Source organism: Daphnia pulicaria, chromosome 7, assembly GCF_021234035.1.
Source record: "Daphnia pulicaria isolate SC F1-1A chromosome 7, SC_F0-13Bv2, whole genome shotgun sequence".
NCBI lineage: Eukaryota > Metazoa > Arthropoda > Branchiopoda > Diplostraca > Daphniidae > Daphnia > Daphnia pulicaria.
The window spans coordinates 3,256,834-3,274,469 of NC_060919.1; the positions used below are offsets into that span (position 1 = coordinate 3,256,834).

At 40.5% G+C, this 17,636-nt stretch overlaps 1 protein-coding gene across 1 annotated transcript; it reads left to right on the plus strand.

Annotated features, from left to right (window-relative positions):
- Window positions 1–550: 550 nt before the first annotated feature.
- On the plus strand, window positions 551–17,569 carry LOC124349612. The gene is made up of 11 exons (XM_046800364.1): window positions 551–636; window positions 1,768–1,907; window positions 5,129–5,230; window positions 6,311–6,423; window positions 6,891–7,010; window positions 7,183–7,397; window positions 15,764–16,180; window positions 16,253–16,376; window positions 16,454–17,035; window positions 17,105–17,194; window positions 17,261–17,569. The coding sequence occupies exons 5-11, from the start codon at window positions 6,915–6,917 to the stop codon at window positions 17,363–17,365; spliced, it is 1,629 nt and encodes a 542-aa protein (XP_046656320.1). The 5' UTR covers window positions 551–636; window positions 1,768–1,907; window positions 5,129–5,230; window positions 6,311–6,423; window positions 6,891–6,914; the 3' UTR covers window positions 17,366–17,569.
- Window positions 17,570–17,636: the final 67 nt, after the last annotated feature.

The window sequence follows — 17,636 nt, forward strand, 5'->3', positions numbered from 1 at the left end:
AACTTTGCTAGACACACTGGAGGTCGACCAACAGTACCAGAGGCGTCACCGTTCGTGATATTCTAAAAATTAAGCCAAAAGAAACGTGAAATCGTTTTGATCCACATAAATAAAAAAGAGTCGGTGATAGGCCGGAATTTCTTCGCCACCACTGCCAAGTTATTCGCAATTAAAATCCCATTTGACAAAATCTACTTCCGCATAATATATCTGTTGGGTTATTCCCCCAGTTTGACAAACATTCAAAGGAACTCGCACAAACAACTTGGAACCCACTCGTAAATCATTTCCAAACAATGTAGATTCTGAAGCAGACGAATGTAGCCAACCGTAAATAACCATGTGACATATTAACGGAATTTTAAAATTGTATTCAAATTCTTAAAAAAAAAAAAAAAATAATACACGCAAATAATATTCGCCATGCTTTTTAGTTTTTTTACAATCTGTCATCAATTTTTACATTAACTCTGACACCCCTGTAAAAAAGATTACTCATCCTCCTGCACGTGGAAGGGCAGACAAAATCCAAAGAAATTGAGAGGAGAAAACTGGCAGTTAAGAAATAGAAACGAAGAGATAAAGGACATAGTTTGGGTCGTTGGTGCCGGTCACGAGTGCAGCCAACATGAACAGGTAAATCCCCTTGCTTAATAACAGTGTAACAAGCCAATCGTGCAAAGACTCTAGAAAACTGTTTTGCATAACTAGTGCGTGTAAGTCGAGCGTTTGCGTGATGGACAAATTATGATGTTGTCTACCTCAAAAGTAACACGTGTAATCAACCCATCCAATGCAAGTTTTGTATCACAAATTTAGTCTTCTATTTGGTCTGACATGTGTCCGATACCGACTCGCGTGACCCACAAAAATGGCGTGCTTTCTCCTTCTGAGGTGATTCATATTTTATTGCCCCAGTTTATTCAATCACCACCTTGCAGGTATTCGCCATTGAATCAGGTTTCACACACGAGCGATTAGCTTCGACAGCATTCCTTGAAATTATCGATTCATTCAACGGAACGTTGAACTTGTGTAATTTGTACGCCATTCAGGCATCACATTTCTCGACTGCGTGAATTGCTTGTTAATCAAATGGTACAAACCGATTTCCACCTCTTCAATGATATCCCACGTTATTTGGAAACGTGTGTGTGTTTGGGCGGGAATTGTTGCCATTTTCAAACAGGTGGAGGTGTTTAAAAATACGCAAATTGGGAAGACAGATGCCAGCATTTTACTATATTCGTGTAACAGGGCGTTTTCTATTACTGAGAGCTTGTATGGGTTATTGATTGCTGTTATCGACCATCCCATTTCAATTGATTACTCTGTCAGCCACGATTGACCATCACTCAATCACCAGCGTGTGTTACAAATCACATGTTTCAGTGTGGAATTCATCCTCGGCGAAGTATTTCGTTGGGTGGCCTTCGCCATAAAGTAACTGAATCTTAATTTTCAATGTAATATTAGTCGATTGTTTTTTACTGTCCATGCCGATCAGCAATATTGAATCCCGTATTATTTTCGTAGATGTATAGAATATCAAACTATAGTTCTCCTTTATTGACAACCACACCCAAAGATGCAAATTTATGTTTACTGTAAATTATCCGGCGATCGAATATCGTTGAAAATGCTTCCCACGTAAGTTAAAAAGAAACGGGAAACCATATTCATATCAGGTGACAGCCGGGGAGCAACTGATGTTAATCTGTGTCTTATCCTTAAAGAATAATCATTTATTTTTTTTATTTTTCCTAGAACAAAAACGCGGAAGTCCTTGAGGCAATTTCCCCCCAATTCTTTGTCTACGGGACGATTACTCAACCGACTCTGATGGATGAGTCTACTGCTCTACGGAAGAAAATGGACGGCCTCATCCGTCAGTTTATTCCAAACCGGTAGGTTTCCCCCCCTCCTTCATTTTCATTCGTCTTCCGCCAACCATACGTAATTTTGTGATGTGGTCTGCAACCTATTTGAAAAGTTGAAACGTGGACGACCTTATACCTTTTTCTTATCAGGAAGAGAAATCTCTTTCAAACTCTTTTGCAACTTTCTCCAAACGAATTTGCCTTCCCCCCTTCTATTGCGTGTAACCTATAATCGAATCTCCGCCTTTATTGTGCACGAAAAAGATGACAAGGTGATGTCATCGGGAGACACACTCTGTGATTAATCGGTAATTGCAGCGTGTGTGTGCAGAGTTAGTTGTCGGTTTGAGCGCAAACACACACGTAACAATCTAGCGGGTGGTTGACAAGGTATCAGCTGTAATGACGTGACGTAAGGTACGCAATGAATGTCATGGGTACGGCCATTACGACGCATTCACGTTTCATCTTCCGGTTGGCCCGTCTATTGTCTCTGGTGGGATCCATGAGGGTTTATCTGACCGTGAAACAATTTTTACTATTACTTCAATGCAACAGATGTTGGAAAAATAGTTGGGACTCAACAGTTAGTATTACTGCTTGAGTCCCGGTTCGGATGTTATCTTGGATGAGGCGACCATTTACGTATTTTTCATCTGTTCCGTCTTTTTTTTTCTATTTTCCTCCATGCGTGACCGGATGCGGATGGCTGTTTTTTACAGTTTTATTTTTTATTGACCGGCAAAAAAAAAGAACAAGTCGGGAGTCTACATGTGCGAGTTTTTGCTGGACTGGAACTGAAGTTGTTCTTTTTATGTTAGTTTTAATTTCGCTCGACAATAACGCTTTAACTGTTCAATTTTTAGTCGACCGCCAAGGGACGATTACGTTTGGGTTTTTTTTTTAAACTAAAAATTCGCAACAGATTTCAAATAGGGAAATCATTTTTGAATTTTATCGGATGATTAGGTAGCAGGAAAAGTGATTCAGCATGAATTGAACAATTTCCCACCGTCAGCACCGTGTTGAATTAGCCGGACATTAGAATATTTCGGGTATGGCGTAATTATTGTCTAGCTCTCCCCGTATTCTGTATTTTCACCCCTACTCTTCCTCATTGGTTTTACCATACAAGGGAATGTTTCAACCTTTCTGAAATTGTAATCGCCTCATTTTTTCAACACAAGAAATAGGGAGACGGATAAATCTGACAGGATAGTGAAGACTTTCTCCTGAACTGGAAATTATTTAAAATTCAAACTGCCTAGGCAACAGACCGCGTCGTGTCCCGCTCGTATCGTCCAACCGGTTTTCCTCTCGTAGTAAATTCCACCATCTTTTCTCCAAGAATTTCGTGTATTTATTATCTCTTGAATTTGTGTAGTCGATAGATTAAAGAAGAAGTTAAAACAGGGGGAGGTGAACGAGGAGAGAAAAGATTTCAGCCGTCAGATTCGCTCTGATTCTATCGAGAGAAAACTTTTACTCTGCGAAAGCTGCCGGAATGTCTAAAGTCAAACTACCGCTTGTTTTATTTGCAAATAGGTTTCATTCCCAACATTTAAATGTAGCGCCAAAGTAGTTCATCTACAAATTCAGTCGACTGTTTAGCCCAGCGGTTGATGGAAGAGTTGTCGAATTATTCTACGTTGTCAAAAGATTAAGTAGGAAATGCCGGCAACTATTTACGATTTTCCATATCCTGTCTGTAGATTTCTGTACCGTTTCACCACTGGAAATGCGATGGAGATGGAGGAGAGTCTTGTTCCTTGACCGCATTCTATGGTGAGAGAGTGAGACATGACACGTATAGTCTGGGGTTGGTCGATTGTCGAACAGGGTAGATAGCCATCGTCGTGGTGCAATAAAGAGAGAAGATTCAGCACTCTCTCCAGGGAAAACATTATTTCACGCGGATGATGAAACACATCACGGCTAACTGTAAATTCGGACGAGAGGACGTACACGTGGGGGGGATGCGCACGTGACTCTCGGCACGCAAGCTCGCAGTGGTTGGCCTTTTTTATTTTTGCTCGTCATATTTCAACGAACATCGGTAAACCACTAACGAATAAAATTTCCCATAAAAATATTAATAATAATTTCATTCGAATGTGTTTTCGATTTTCTTTAGCAAACCCTACTAGAATTTCACATTTTTTGTAGGGGGAGAATATTTTTATTAGTATGGTTGCCTGCACCTGGGAATTTCCCTGTTCATCTTCTTCTATCGAATAACGGATCTAAAGAAAAGAAAAGGAAATGGGAGAGATTGGAGAACATAAGAAAAGGAAAGATTTCATTTCCAATATTCTAAATTGTGGGATCAATTTTTGACGTTCAGGGAAAAAACCTATTCAGTTCGACCGGAATTCTTTATCAGCTAATTTTCCTATGAACCTGCATCCTGTTTGATAATGAGCAGACAATAGGCGAGATAGAAAGCGATGAAAGGGTTACCAATCTATTTTTCCTTATCAGGCGAAGCCAGAAGAAAAAGATATCGTACACGAATGTTTGATTTGTTTCGATATTTGTTATTGGAGAAAGCTCTTTATGCCATTGATGCGTTGGGAGAGAGTTATTGGTACAGCGCTTGGTGTAAGCATCACGTGTTTTGGTGGGGATACCTATGAAAGATGTGTGGGTGTAAGCGCAATGTTCCACGACGGGATTTGTTTAAATGCTCAGCTCTCCAAGTCTATCCGGCGCTCCTCGATGTTGTGTTGTTCTTATACTGTTGTTTGGTGGTTGTTCCAGTCGTTGGCGGCCACTTTCACGTTGTTAACATCCAAGGACGCGCCCCCGAAAATGAAGAAGAGAGAAAAGAGAGACACGAGCGGGGAGAAACATCACGGGCCACGCAATGGAATAATTTGACGAAAAAATTATTTTCCCCGCGATGGAGAGAAAACTTTCTCTTTTTGGCTTCTTCTTCTGGATATCGGTGGAGGATTTTGTAGATTTTATGAAGGAGCGAAAAATCTGTTTCAATGGGAAAACTAGGTCGTGTGTTGTTTGTCTTTTTATTGAGTCAGCAACGCCTCGATTTGTGTTTTTTTCCAGACGAGTTGCATGCGATTGACCCATTTGGAATGTTGCCCAAGCGATTCTCCTGTGTTGGCCAATGAACAATTAAAATTCCCTTTTTTAAATATGAATCTGTGATGATTTGGTTAATAGCCAATGTTTCTTCTTGGGTTGTTTTTATTTTCACTCGACTTAATTTAATTGAATAATGATTGCAGGCGGCTGCTGCTGTGGTGCCAGTATACTAAGACGACCATCGCCGGCGGGTGGGCGTGTACCTGGTAACTCATAATCGACGTCCAGCGTTCAATTCAATCGAGGTAAATTTTATTTTTCTAGTCTCTTTCATTTTGGCCAATCTCCCGACCGACCAGCAGATGATAACGAATAATTGGTTTCTGTTGTTATTTTCCCGCTGTTTTAAGTCAAGGACGCTATTACCGACGAAATATAACTCTCAAAAGAGATTGGAGAAAGTTCCGAACGACGTCACAATCCAAATCCTTTTAGACGTAAATGTTTGTTTCGGTTTCCGTTATTCGGCGACTTTGGAGATGAAGTGAATAATTAGAGAGTATTGATTAATTTTTAAGAAATTTTCCTGTTTAACTGTGAGAACGTTCTCGTCGACTCCCCGTTTTCCTTTTTCGTTTGTCTTGTGCGTTTGGCACGACATATCCGGTGTGCCAACAGGTCGAAACAGTACAGCACAAGTCATTCCGCTTAATGTAATTGTTGACAATTTTTCAAGGTTTAAACTGGGTTAAACCCTTGAAGTTGGGTGCCCTCTCAATCCCCCGCTGATAATGTACAAACAGATGGAAACAAAAGCGTACTTTCAAAAACCCACTGAAAACCGCAAAATCCTGTACTAACGGTGTCTGTTGTACTCGAGAGACTGGACTGTTTGTCTCTGTCGGAGTCATAAAAAGAAAAAGGCCAGAAACAAGTATGGAGTTAACGATCTCTACTCGAAACGAGTATGGATTGTCTAGATCTCCGCTGTCAAAACCATTTCAAGCTTAACGACACGATTAAACAAATTGTAACGATGACAGATACGATTCCAGCTGACAAAGATACAGGTACAGCAATTTCAGGATGTTTTGTATCATACTACACCGCTGTCTACACGGTTTAAAATTTGAAATCCACACACACACAATCATGCGCCCTATTACATTATTGTAATGAGGGAAACCGCTGAGATTTGGTTTCCGTTGCTTTGAGCTATCGTGAATTGTCGTGAGCTGTCGTGAGCTCATCTAGGCACGAATTTATGCATCTGTTTCACCTAGATTTGCATCTGATTCATTGTTATCTTTCGTTTAATCCGTCCATATAACTAAGTGTTATTCATCTTTTAAATTCAACCGACTATTTTGATGCTTTTTTTTTAGATGGCTACAACGACGTCGAGTGTTTGTTACCACTGAGAAAAGTACAGACGGCTGATGTAAAAAAAGAAACGTCGCTGTGGGCGTCGCCCAGGCCAACAGTCGCCGGAATTCGGGTGAGAACACGGAAATCAAAATGAAACGAACGAATAATTGTACGACTCGATCCTACAATTTATTCTACAAGTGTCGACATCAACAACAAGTTTTTAAAGTAAAAAAAAAAGTCACGCAAACACCTAGTGCCCTTTTTCGGTCTTTTTCCCGATTGTTGTAAATTGAATTGCCCCTGAAGTTTCGGGCCTGGGCGGGAATAACGTGCACTGCACTCCCGTTGTGTTTGTGTTTGCGCTTGACGCGACGAGTGTCTTTTTGTTATTGTCGGCCGGTGGACGACGTGACTGGCGTTCCAGATGACCCACATTTCTCCCCATCATCTCGTGATGAAAGAAAACGAAACAAAAATTTTATTTCATTTCTTGTCCCATTTCTTTCCCTTTTTTTTCGTTCAAAATAAAATCACGTCACCGTGTCAATCCGACGACTACAACGACGCCGGGGTGATCCGTGCGGATGGATGCAGGAAGCGGAATGTGAGAAAGCCTCGATGGACGTCAAGTACAACATGGACACCAAGGTGGAGGACAACACACGACTCTACAAACTTCAGAAATCCAATTTCGACCGGGAGATTAACACAGCCGTGAGTTCATTCATTAATTATTCACACGGACGATTTATTATTTTACCCGTCAACTTTTTCCGCAATTTTGACATTTTTAATTTATTTAATTATTCATCGCATTTCCGTTTGATGGATGGAATTAATTTTTATTTTGTTCTTTCGTTGGTTCGTATGTCGGTGGGACGATTAGAAAGCCGAGGCGCAATTAGCATACGAATTGCAGGCCGCCAAAACTCGCCAAAAGATCCGGACGGAAGAAATGCAAATCACGGTCGTGGAGCGCCGGAAGCAAATCGAAATTGAGGAACAGGAAATTATGCGACGCGAAAAGGAACTCATCGCCACCGTCCGTCTACCCGCCGAGGCCGAAAGTTTCAAAGTCGAACTCGTCGCCCAGGGCCAAAGGTAGGAGAAAATTTATTTCAAATTTCAAATTCTTTTTTCTTTTTTCCCCTTTGCCAAAATATTTCCTTTTTCGGCTTTTCTTGTTTTTCCTTTTTCCTTTTAATATTTTTGGATGGGGGTCTGAAATCGGAGCAACAATTAAATTCTGCGGCCGTTGTTGCCCTGGAGGTGGCCAGCGAATGCCCCGTCCGTCGACTGTTGCATCCAATTTGAATGTTTCGCCATCCGTCCGTCCATTGTAGACGCTGGCCATATGATTACACATTCAACGGTTCTCCCGTAATGGTTATGACCGTGATATCCCCTTGGGTTCTGTGTTGCTGCTCCTTTCGATTTGACTCTACAACAGGAGAAACTATTTGCATCTCCGTTGTTTTTTTGTGTGGGACTGTTGATTCAACAGCAGGAGGCACTACAGGCCGTTGCTTTATGTCATGTTTGTGTTTGCTTTTTTGTTTCAGTTTTTTTTTAGCTGAGTCAATTGAGGATTGTGCCATTGCCTTTGAGGCCGAAAGGGGGAAAATTAATTCTTAATTGATGGCATTTTTGGGAACTTTGCCATCGACCGAGGACTGAGTCGTGTAAAACGCTCCTGTCCACGTCGACAGGATTAAACCCACGGTTGCGGCCAGCACGGTTAACGACAACGTCGGCTGTTCTTATGTCCAAAACTCAGGCAAACTGAAGGTCCGCCTTTAGCCCTCCATAAATTGGTGTGCTTCTGATTGTTTTCCTAACGGTTTTCTTTTTTCCCCCCTTGTTTGAATAATTTGCTGCTTAAAGTACCCGTTGCCTTGCCAAGACGGACATACTAAATGTACTGTCCATTGTTGGCGAGTTTCACAGACCCCGTGACTTTTCCACCTCGACTCAAAGTCAACAACTAAATGGAGTGGAGAAAAAGAGATTCCAACGCCAAAGTCTTCATTTTGATTGTCTTTCTCCTTTCGTCGAGTTAATTTCGCATAGCGTGGGTTTACTTTTTGAGGTTATATCTCTTTCATATCGTCAATGTCTGATTGTAATTGAAAGTTTTAATTCATGAGCAATCACGACTTTGTCTGCATGAAAAAGTTTCCAATATCGATTTGATTCGTTTCGCACGCTTGTTTTTCGTAGCCGTGCCATTTTGTCGTGAATTCTCCGCAGTTGAACTTTCTCCCGTTCACCGAGTCTCTCGTTCGTCTCCTTCTTTTCTACCTGGGCTCGTATTGAAATCAATTTGAAAATTAAAATATTCAACCGCACGATTCGAACTTGTTTTTATAAGTTCCAACTAGAAAAACAAAATCGAACCGTCTCGTAAATGATATACCCTTACAAATTAATGCCAAAAGTTTTGTTCCGATTGTTCTGATATGCCGGCCCAGGTGTTTGATATTTTGTTGGTATTGCCTTTTTACAAAGAGCACCGACGGTAAAGTCTGGAAGAAAAGTAGGCCATGTTTTTTTTTTAAAGCTTAGATTTTTACATAAATAATAGAAAATCTTTTTAGGGGAATTTTCTGTCTTATTGTGTAAATGTGCTGAATATTCTCCCTCATTCTCTATCCAGTCGCTTTTTCTTTTCTTTGTCGCTATCCCTTTTTATTTCTGAGATGCCTTCCAGGTCGTTTCGAAATATGTCTAGCCGTAGCTTCCGTCGGCTGGCGCTTCTTTTAATACGAAATTACTCCCGGGTGCTGCCCGCATAGCATCATCATTGCATAGCAACCCGCATAGTTTAGCACATTAGCAAACACTCTGAGCAGTGTGTGTGAACCGGACAATCGCTTACGGTTGATTTGTAGGCAGCCTTCAGCAGCTTTTGGTCAGGGTTGCTCAACTGTTGTTGGGCACCGGCGCTTATTGGGAAAATCACGATGACGTGGCCGAAAAAAAAAGATGAAAAATTGCTCCCGACGACAACTGTGGAAATGGTTGAGACACCGGGGGGTTGTACTGAGAAGAGAAATGACATGTGACAGGAATGAAGGTGTTTATCATCGCATCTTTATTTTATTTTTTAATTTTTTTAAATTTTTAATTCAACATAGTCATCGTGAAAAGGTTAAAAAATACCAAAAGGGACGATTTATTAACGACATTATCCCGGATGTTGAGATGCGCTATCAGGTAAATTATGAGCTTCAAGAAAGAAACGGGACAGAAATTGCGCGTTTTTGGAGGGGGGACGGTTTGTGTCGCTTGGGTATTTTTTGCGCGCCAAGATTTAAACGATTTGATTTATTTCAAAAGCGACAGGAGCGACTTTGCGGCGGTTTATTTGTGCAATTGCCGCTTCCTTTCAGCTTCAAATTTCTCCCCGCGTGCGCCCGAGTGCGTATATAATAATGGTGTCATTTGAATTGGCCTTGCTCGACTGAGATGCTATTCACGATCACGACAAATGACTGCGACCTCCGCAATTTAGTTTTGCGCTCAACTACACATTTGTCCCGTTTCTTTTGTTGACCCGCTGCTGCTGCTGCTGCCCATCAGGAGAAAGGCAACATAGGACAAACAACAAATGAAGATGATGATGAGAGATTGCATCAGAATGATGCATGGCTTTTTCATCGGGATGTGTATCAAAGCGCAGCTAATGCATACCTTTCACCTGGGGGATGTTTATCCCCCCTATCTTATTCTTACAGTGGTTAGTTCATCAGAAGCTTTCTCTCTCTCTCTCTTTATCATGGATGAAATTGGTTAGCAACGGTTAGGTGCTAATGTGATGTTTTCCCTGTTGAAAGAAAAAGTCGAACCACTTAATAATTCAGAGACTTCGTGTCTCTCATTCTTCTGTTGAGAAATCGGCGGTGTGGCCAAGACGGTGCCGACATCTCATCATTTGAATAATGAGCGTCAAAGCCGCAGAACAGCGTGAACGAGTCATGACAACGGCGACCCGGTCCGTTCAATTTTGTTTTTGTTGAAGAAGAAAAACTGTAAAATTTTTGGGAGAAAATGAATTGACGATGTAAAGCGAATGAAAACAAGTGAAAATGACACGATTTGATAAGACTGAACACAAAAAAGTGCCATTGACACACTACGACTTTCTCTCCCATCGGGAAGAAGCGAAACTCCCCGATGCGCTTCTTCTTTTGTATTTTTCTGTTACGATTAGCGAACAAAAACATTTCGGTCGCCTTGCATGCGACAAATGCATCGGGCTGGGTATAGGTAAAAGTGTCCATTATGTGGGCCACAATTGCCATTGTTGTAACACCGAAAAAATGCGCAAAAGATTCGGGGTTTTGTTATGGCTCTTTATTTTTTCGCACGGGGTTACTATTATACAAGTTCGTAAAGTCGCCGGGAAAATTGAAACCTTTTCATTTAATGAACACTGGCTATCATTTATTATTACGATGATCCGTGACGTTTCTTTTTATACCCTCGACTCAATAAATGCCATCCATGGAAAACAACAAGTTATTACATTGGAAAGTAGCAGGTGAAATTCTTCCATTGATAGCGGCAATTTTTATTTTTTTCCCCACGCTAAAACGAAATGCCGATCGATCGACACTTGTGGGATTTTCAAAAAAATTCAACAAGGTGTTAAAACAAAAACCTTTCGGCGAATTTTTTCCTGAAAACAAAATGGAAAATAGGTGAGCTGGAAGGTATAGCTGTTATGGTAATTGTCCGTGACTGATGTGAAGATGATGTGGGTATTGAATAATATCATAAGACATATGATTTCAACCGCATTACAGCTATACGTAATGAAGCCAGGATTTTGTTGCATAACAGTTATGATTACGTTCTAATTCCAGGGTGCTCTGTAACATCCCTCATCATCAGCCTTTTATTTGTTTTCCCTTTTTTCTTTGGATGTGCCAGAGCAAATAATCTTGGCCGTGAAGAGTATAGACGGGGGTGGATTCACGAGCGCGTAAAATGATGTTATTCCTCCAGTACGCACGCAATCATTCACTTGTTTTAGTTCCCACCAACGCCCTTTTTAAAAATGTGATTTTCACGGCGTTATTGGCCACCTTCCCACCTAAAGAAAAGAAATTGATGTCAAAATGGGAGTTTTTATTTTCAACAATAACTTTTTATATGCGCAGCCGTAAAAGAGAGACTATACCCCTACTATTTATGTTGTGCAGCTGTTATCAAGTTTGTCGATCAACGCTTTATTAGCATAATCCTCGACCATATTTGACCCCTATTTATATGAGAATTGTGCATTTAAGGAGTCATACAAAACGATGACGCCCTTCAAGTAGCCCAGATCATCAGCATTGTTGCATTGGCATTCAGGATCTCCTCCCACGAAAAAGAAATAAAATATTTGTGTAACATAACGCCCCAAACAGGTTATATCCAGCGAGTTCAAAATTTTTTTGCTTTCAGTTATAAACTATAGAGAAGCTATATAGCGGTACTACTTTCTCCGGACAAATTCTGGTACACGGAGTTTTATATGGTTAAGTTGATCGAGTCCCCGATACTCTTAAAAGAAGCCGCTGTAATTCTATAATATACGGGTATTTGTTTTAAAACTCTTTGAGTGTGTATGTGTGTAGTCTAGCATTCTTTGATCGCTGTGGAATGTTCCTTTCACTCGATCCTTTTTCCGTGGTAAAAAAAATTCTGGTAATCTTCTTATCAAACATCTAGAGAAATAGCGAGGAAATGTTGACCCACAAAACGATGTCCCGCTTAAACCGATTTACATTTTTTTTTTTTTCGAAACGGAATTCAGCAGATCGATACCGAATGGATTATGCGTGTATCAACTTTCAGGTCAAACCCCCCCTTGGAGCTGTGCGTACGGTTGGAAATCAGGTTTTTCTAAATTTGCTACTGGATGGATAGCCAGTTAGGAATATCTCAAACGCTCCGAGCCATACAAAATACCTGTATGCATGTTGAAACACTATTATTAAATCGCTTATGATTGATCCATTTCTTTTTTGTGTGCGTAGACTCCGTGAACCCTACAGTACATGTAGTACTAGCCAAATGATGGATGGCTAATATCGTTGGATGAATTTTTATTCCTTCCATCTTTTGAGCTGCGTACAAGAACCTATTCATCTTGCGAGGACTGTAGCAGTTGATCGCTTAATGAAAATTTAGGGTGAAAAAAATGGCCATATTTCCACTGAACATCTTACATGTCTCTTTTTGCCGCTTGCGTGTTGTTTCAATCGCGAAAGATAAGAAACTTGCACACTATTATTTATGCAAATGTACGTAGTCTAGGCATTGTGAAGGAGAGAAGAGTCGTAAAGAATTCACCTACTTCTATAAACACATAGCTGGCATGCCTATATAGCCGTGTAAAGAGAAAAACATGAGAGATTTCATTGTCAAGAAAGCTTTTTTCTTTATTTTTTGACGTGAGATCAAATGGACCGGGTCACATATTTAACATTTTCTTCTTCTTCTTCTTTCGGAGTATGATCAATGGTCACGATATGCGGAGAAAGTTGATGTAGACTGTTTGTTCTGGCAATAACAGATTCCTTCCTGTCTAGTTTCAACTCTGTTTCTGCTCATGTTCACCTTTCTCTCTCCTGAGCGTTACATAAAGAATGGCGGGGTTGGTTTCTAGTTGGTCCAATCACGGTCATATTGTGTGAGAATCAGATCCTCCTTCTCTTGTGTATCGATTGACGTTGTAACACTTTTAAACGACCCTTATGGTACGAAAGCGGATGATTTGCATTTTCTTTTGATAAATGAAGGCGTGCCGAACGCTTTTTTCTTATCAACAAAAGAGCAGTTTATGATTGCTATGGAATTGCTATGGGAGTGATAGCAGAAGTGATTTCTTATTTCTCGCCGGAACACGATGTGAAACCCTCCATCACCTCGAGGGCGGACAGAATATGGAACGCGGGCGGTGGTTCAACGCCAAATTTTGTTTCATTTTTGGTATAATAAGCCGTTCATATTTATGGTTTAGCTGGTTGCACAATTTTTTCACACTCTTGATGATCTCCTTTCCGTCAAATTAACAATTCAAATCGAAAATGACTTTCAGTCAGGTTTTTATTGCTTCATTATTCAACTAGATGGTGTTGGTTCACTTATCACATGGAAATGGTTTGTGGACGGATGCAAGTGGCGATTATGGATGGCCTTAATCATTTCGAAACGTATATCGTGCCGTCTCCGGTGAAATCGGGTAAAACATTTGCATAACTGGTGTCTATGTGGGGGGCAACCGTTTGCGTGAGAGACCATTTAGCGCTGTCGGTCATCAACTAACACGTGTGATCAATCAACGAATTCAAATCTATAAAAGAACGCGATGATTTTATTGCCCTCTTTATTCATGCTCGCCACCTCGCAGGTATTATTTGCATTCGAATCAGGTTTTCCACACGCGATTAATGTCGGTAGCATTCCCCGAATTTTGAACGCTCGAAAACTTGTATCGTGTTCGCCTTTTTTTCATTTTTCGATCGCGTGAATGTCGTGAAAATTGGTAGAATTTGAATGTCACACCTTTATCGCCCTATCTGAAGGGGAGGGGCAAGGAAGCGTGAATAATAAGGAAAATACAGTTATTCACTGTTGATTACGTAAGTGCAGCACTGATGTACGTATTTGAATGCTATCTTGTTGGATCGACCCGTTATCCACCCAAACCTGTATTTTTAAAATTTTCCATCTATCCTAGGTTGGCTAGTCCAGCCGCCAAGGTATTTAAATAAATGTTATCTCGTTTGGCTCAATTCTTGATCCGAAATTAAAATTTAAAAAACCTGACAGGACGTATTTTTCAACGATCTAGTAAGGCCTTTTTATTTGAATAACGATAGATGTTCGGACCCTTAGTTCCTTTCTGAAGTGGCTGTTGATCACTCGACGAAGGTTTATTACCGTCACGAATTTTGTGTGTTTGTTTGTAGACGGAAACGAAAGTTGGAGAGAGTTTGACGTTTTAATTTTGATTCAAAGATGCTTATGGCGGCATTTACCTTTTGAAGGCCCATCTTCTCTGCAGAAGTCGATATCATTATCAGTTACCACACAGAAGTTTAGAAAAAAAATCCCACTGTATTACGTTGTTAGGCTCCGGTACAACGCGATAGAATTCAATGACGAAGCAACATTTTTCACATATGTACGAAGATAAATTTAATCGCCTCCAATTATCTGTTTTTCATTTTTGTCTCCATGGAAACAATGTTTTTAGACAGGAAAAGAAAAATCGTATTATTGATTGCATTGCAATAACGACATTTTCTTTTCGTGTTATAATTAATGGAATTACATTCGCGTTCTCGACCGCTGTGAAAAAGCCCAGCACCAACATTTGAACGACGCAATAAACAATTTTGAATTTATTTGGCAACGCCCACACATTTAAAAGCAGATTTGTTGACATTAGTATTTACTGTGACAATTTTTCTTTTATTCAGGGCATTTTGTTTCGTCAAGAGTCGAATAAAACTGTAGAAAATGATTTCAGCTTGATTAAGAGACTTACTCAGCAGTGGAAGAATTTTACCGACTTCCGCAAACGTGCCGACACCAATTCAAATGCAAAACAGTAACCTCAATTAGTTTTCTCCGTCACGTCTCTTATAACATGCCGGCATGACACGGCTTTGTTCACTATGTAATGAACATATTTAACACAACCATTATATCAATAGTTTGATTGGTTTTACATGTTAAAATTTACAGGAATGGAGAAAATGAAATATCATATAGTCCACATTTCCCCAATGCTAGATTTCCAGAGTGCATATGTTTATCTCCCCAAGTTCTCCAAAGAGTTTGAATGATGTGATTTATTAGATTTTTCAGGTATGTGTGTTTTTACTTTAAACTTTATTCTGTATGGTACACATTTTTTGGCAATTTCAACACATGTTGCTAAGTATTATTGGCACACTTTCCCTATAGCTGGATTATGGCATTTTTAATTGCATGATTGTAAAAGAAAAATTAGGGTTGTGATAATGGCTATTTTGATGATGCGTTGTAAAACATAGTACTTTCACATTTTACCCCATTAAATTCAAATATTCTCTTTGAGGTTTCACGCCCATCAATTTTCGCTCGATAACAATCATAATGATGTGGGGGAAAGGTAGACTCATCGCGGGAAAGTGTCTTAAAAGTGCAAAACGCGAACTGGTCGTGTGAAAACCATTTGTGGGGAATCGAAAATCCTTTCTCGTCCATTTGATTGATTGATTGAAAAGTCTTTGGGCGCAAGTGCTTTCTTTCTAAAGATCACAAATGATGTTGACTGACGTGTCGAGGTTCCTCCCTACTTGTTTGCCAATCGAGCGCATCCTTACTTTTCTAGCCTCAATAATTGATTGAATAATGATTGAATAATAGAATAATAATTGATTGAACCTGCACTCGAGTTAATGAAATGCTTTTCGATTTAGGCGACTCCAGTCCTCGCATAGCCATGAGAACAAGAACTGGACGCACTCGACAAGGAGGATGGCAATGAACAAGATGTCCAAGGAGGCCTGGGTCGCTAATCCAAGCCTCGGTTACGAGCCTAATGACTTGGAAACAATTTTAGGTCCAGTTTTCACGCTTTTCCGATGCTTCGGTATCAATTTTCACGAACCGTCAGACACTAATTGTCGTTTTCTCCATCAAACGGCCCAGATTGGTTGGGTGGTGCTGACATTGGGGACGTGTGGATTTCGTTTACTGGTCTACTTCCCTTCCATTTTAACCAGGTCGATTTTCGACGTGGATAATAGCAAATCCACTATGCACTATTTAATCGAATTTCTCAATTACTGGATCTACATTTTGGCCGTGTTTATTGGCTCCTGGTGCATGGCAAGGTAATTTACAGTTTCGTGCTTCATTAATTTTCCGTTTGTAAATGTGTTTGTTTGGTTTCAAATCCAATACAGATGGTCGGCTGCTAAATTATGGCGCGCTATAGAAGATATGCTCTTGCACATCCCGTTGTCTCCCGAGGATACGGCTCGCTGCCGCAAGACTTCCGTCCAGTGCATCTTCGGCTGCCTCGTAGCAGTGAGTTTTAACACTTTTTTTTTAACACTTTTGAAAATGTTTCTATTAATTTTATTATTTTTATTTTTCCATTGAAGTTATCGCTGAACTTGATTTTATCCCTGTCGATTGAAATATCGCTTGCTTCTCCGGCCAACAGGATGGCGTTGGCGTTGCTTTCGGTCGTTTACTTTTACTCGTTTGGATCGTGCGCCCTTTTCATCAGTGCCGGCCGCATTATTTCGATTGCATTCCAAACAGTTAGCAGTCAGCTGGAACTGAATTGCTGTCCTCCGTCAACCAATGCAGCTGTCGTCTGGAATTATCAACGCCAATTTGGCATCGCCTGCCGAGCTGCCGAGAAATTCTGCAGCACGTTTGGCTTCGTCCTCTTTGCCACCGTTTCCTACACGTTCATCGGCTTTGTCAACGCGTCTTACAACCTGCTGAAATCCTACCAGAATTTGCCGCAAGGATCGGATGGCGGCGAACATCTTTACTTCGTCATCCCCAGAACGATTAAATTGACTTACATGATTGTTGAGCATCTCTTCCGGCTGTGGCTGATTTGTCACACGGCCGATCTGATCCGCTCCAAGGCCCTGTCGCTCGTTCCCGTCCTGCAGAGCATTCGGAACGACCTTTATTCCCGTCAGGGCTGCAACGACGAAAGTCAAGAGGTAAAATTTACATTGCACTCCATGAAAATTAACTAACAATAATGGACAAGTGCATTTTATTATGTAAAGGTGCACACCTTCCTACTGGAGGTGTCTGAAACTTCGCCCACGTTCGGAGTCCTTGGGATGTTTACTCTGACTAAACACATCATCATTTCGGTGAGTTATTGATTAGTTGATAGACTGGATGTCAATATAGTTCCTGACATTTGCGTTCGTTGTCAGTTGATAGGAACCACATTAACCTATCTGGTGGTGTTGTGCCAATTCAGTACGGCGGACAATCCCGTTGCCATGACGCCCATCAGTAATGCCTCTCAGTCGTCCTAAATCAACAACAACGGGAGTTTTCTTTAACGTTTACGTAGTATCTTTTGTTTTAGGGGATTATAATTCACCTTGATGAAATCACGTGACCTTTAGTTATCGTCTGTTTTTCAGTTGTTACATAACCGCAGTATTCATCGACGTATGTGTTTTTTTGCTGTGCTTTATATTCCCCCCAGCCATGAAGCAATTCTTAAATTAATTCAACTTTGATGAGAGATTAAAAATAAAAAACTAACAGCGGTCATCTTCGGTTGTCATAGATAAGGCATAA

Excerpts from the sequence above, each read along its gene's own strand:
- LOC124349612 (XM_046800364.1), top strand. The coding sequence starts at position 6,915 with ATGGACGTCAAGTACAACATGGACACCAAGGTGGAGGACAACACACGA. Across the intron at positions 7,398-15,763 it reads CTCGTCGCCCAGGGCCAAAG|GCGACTCCAGTCCTCGCATA; the intron begins GTAGGAGAAAAT and ends TTTTCGATTTAG. Across the intron at positions 17,036-17,104 it reads GCAACGACGAAAGTCAAGAG|GTGCACACCTTCCTACTGGA; the intron begins GTAAAATTTACA and ends TATTATGTAAAG.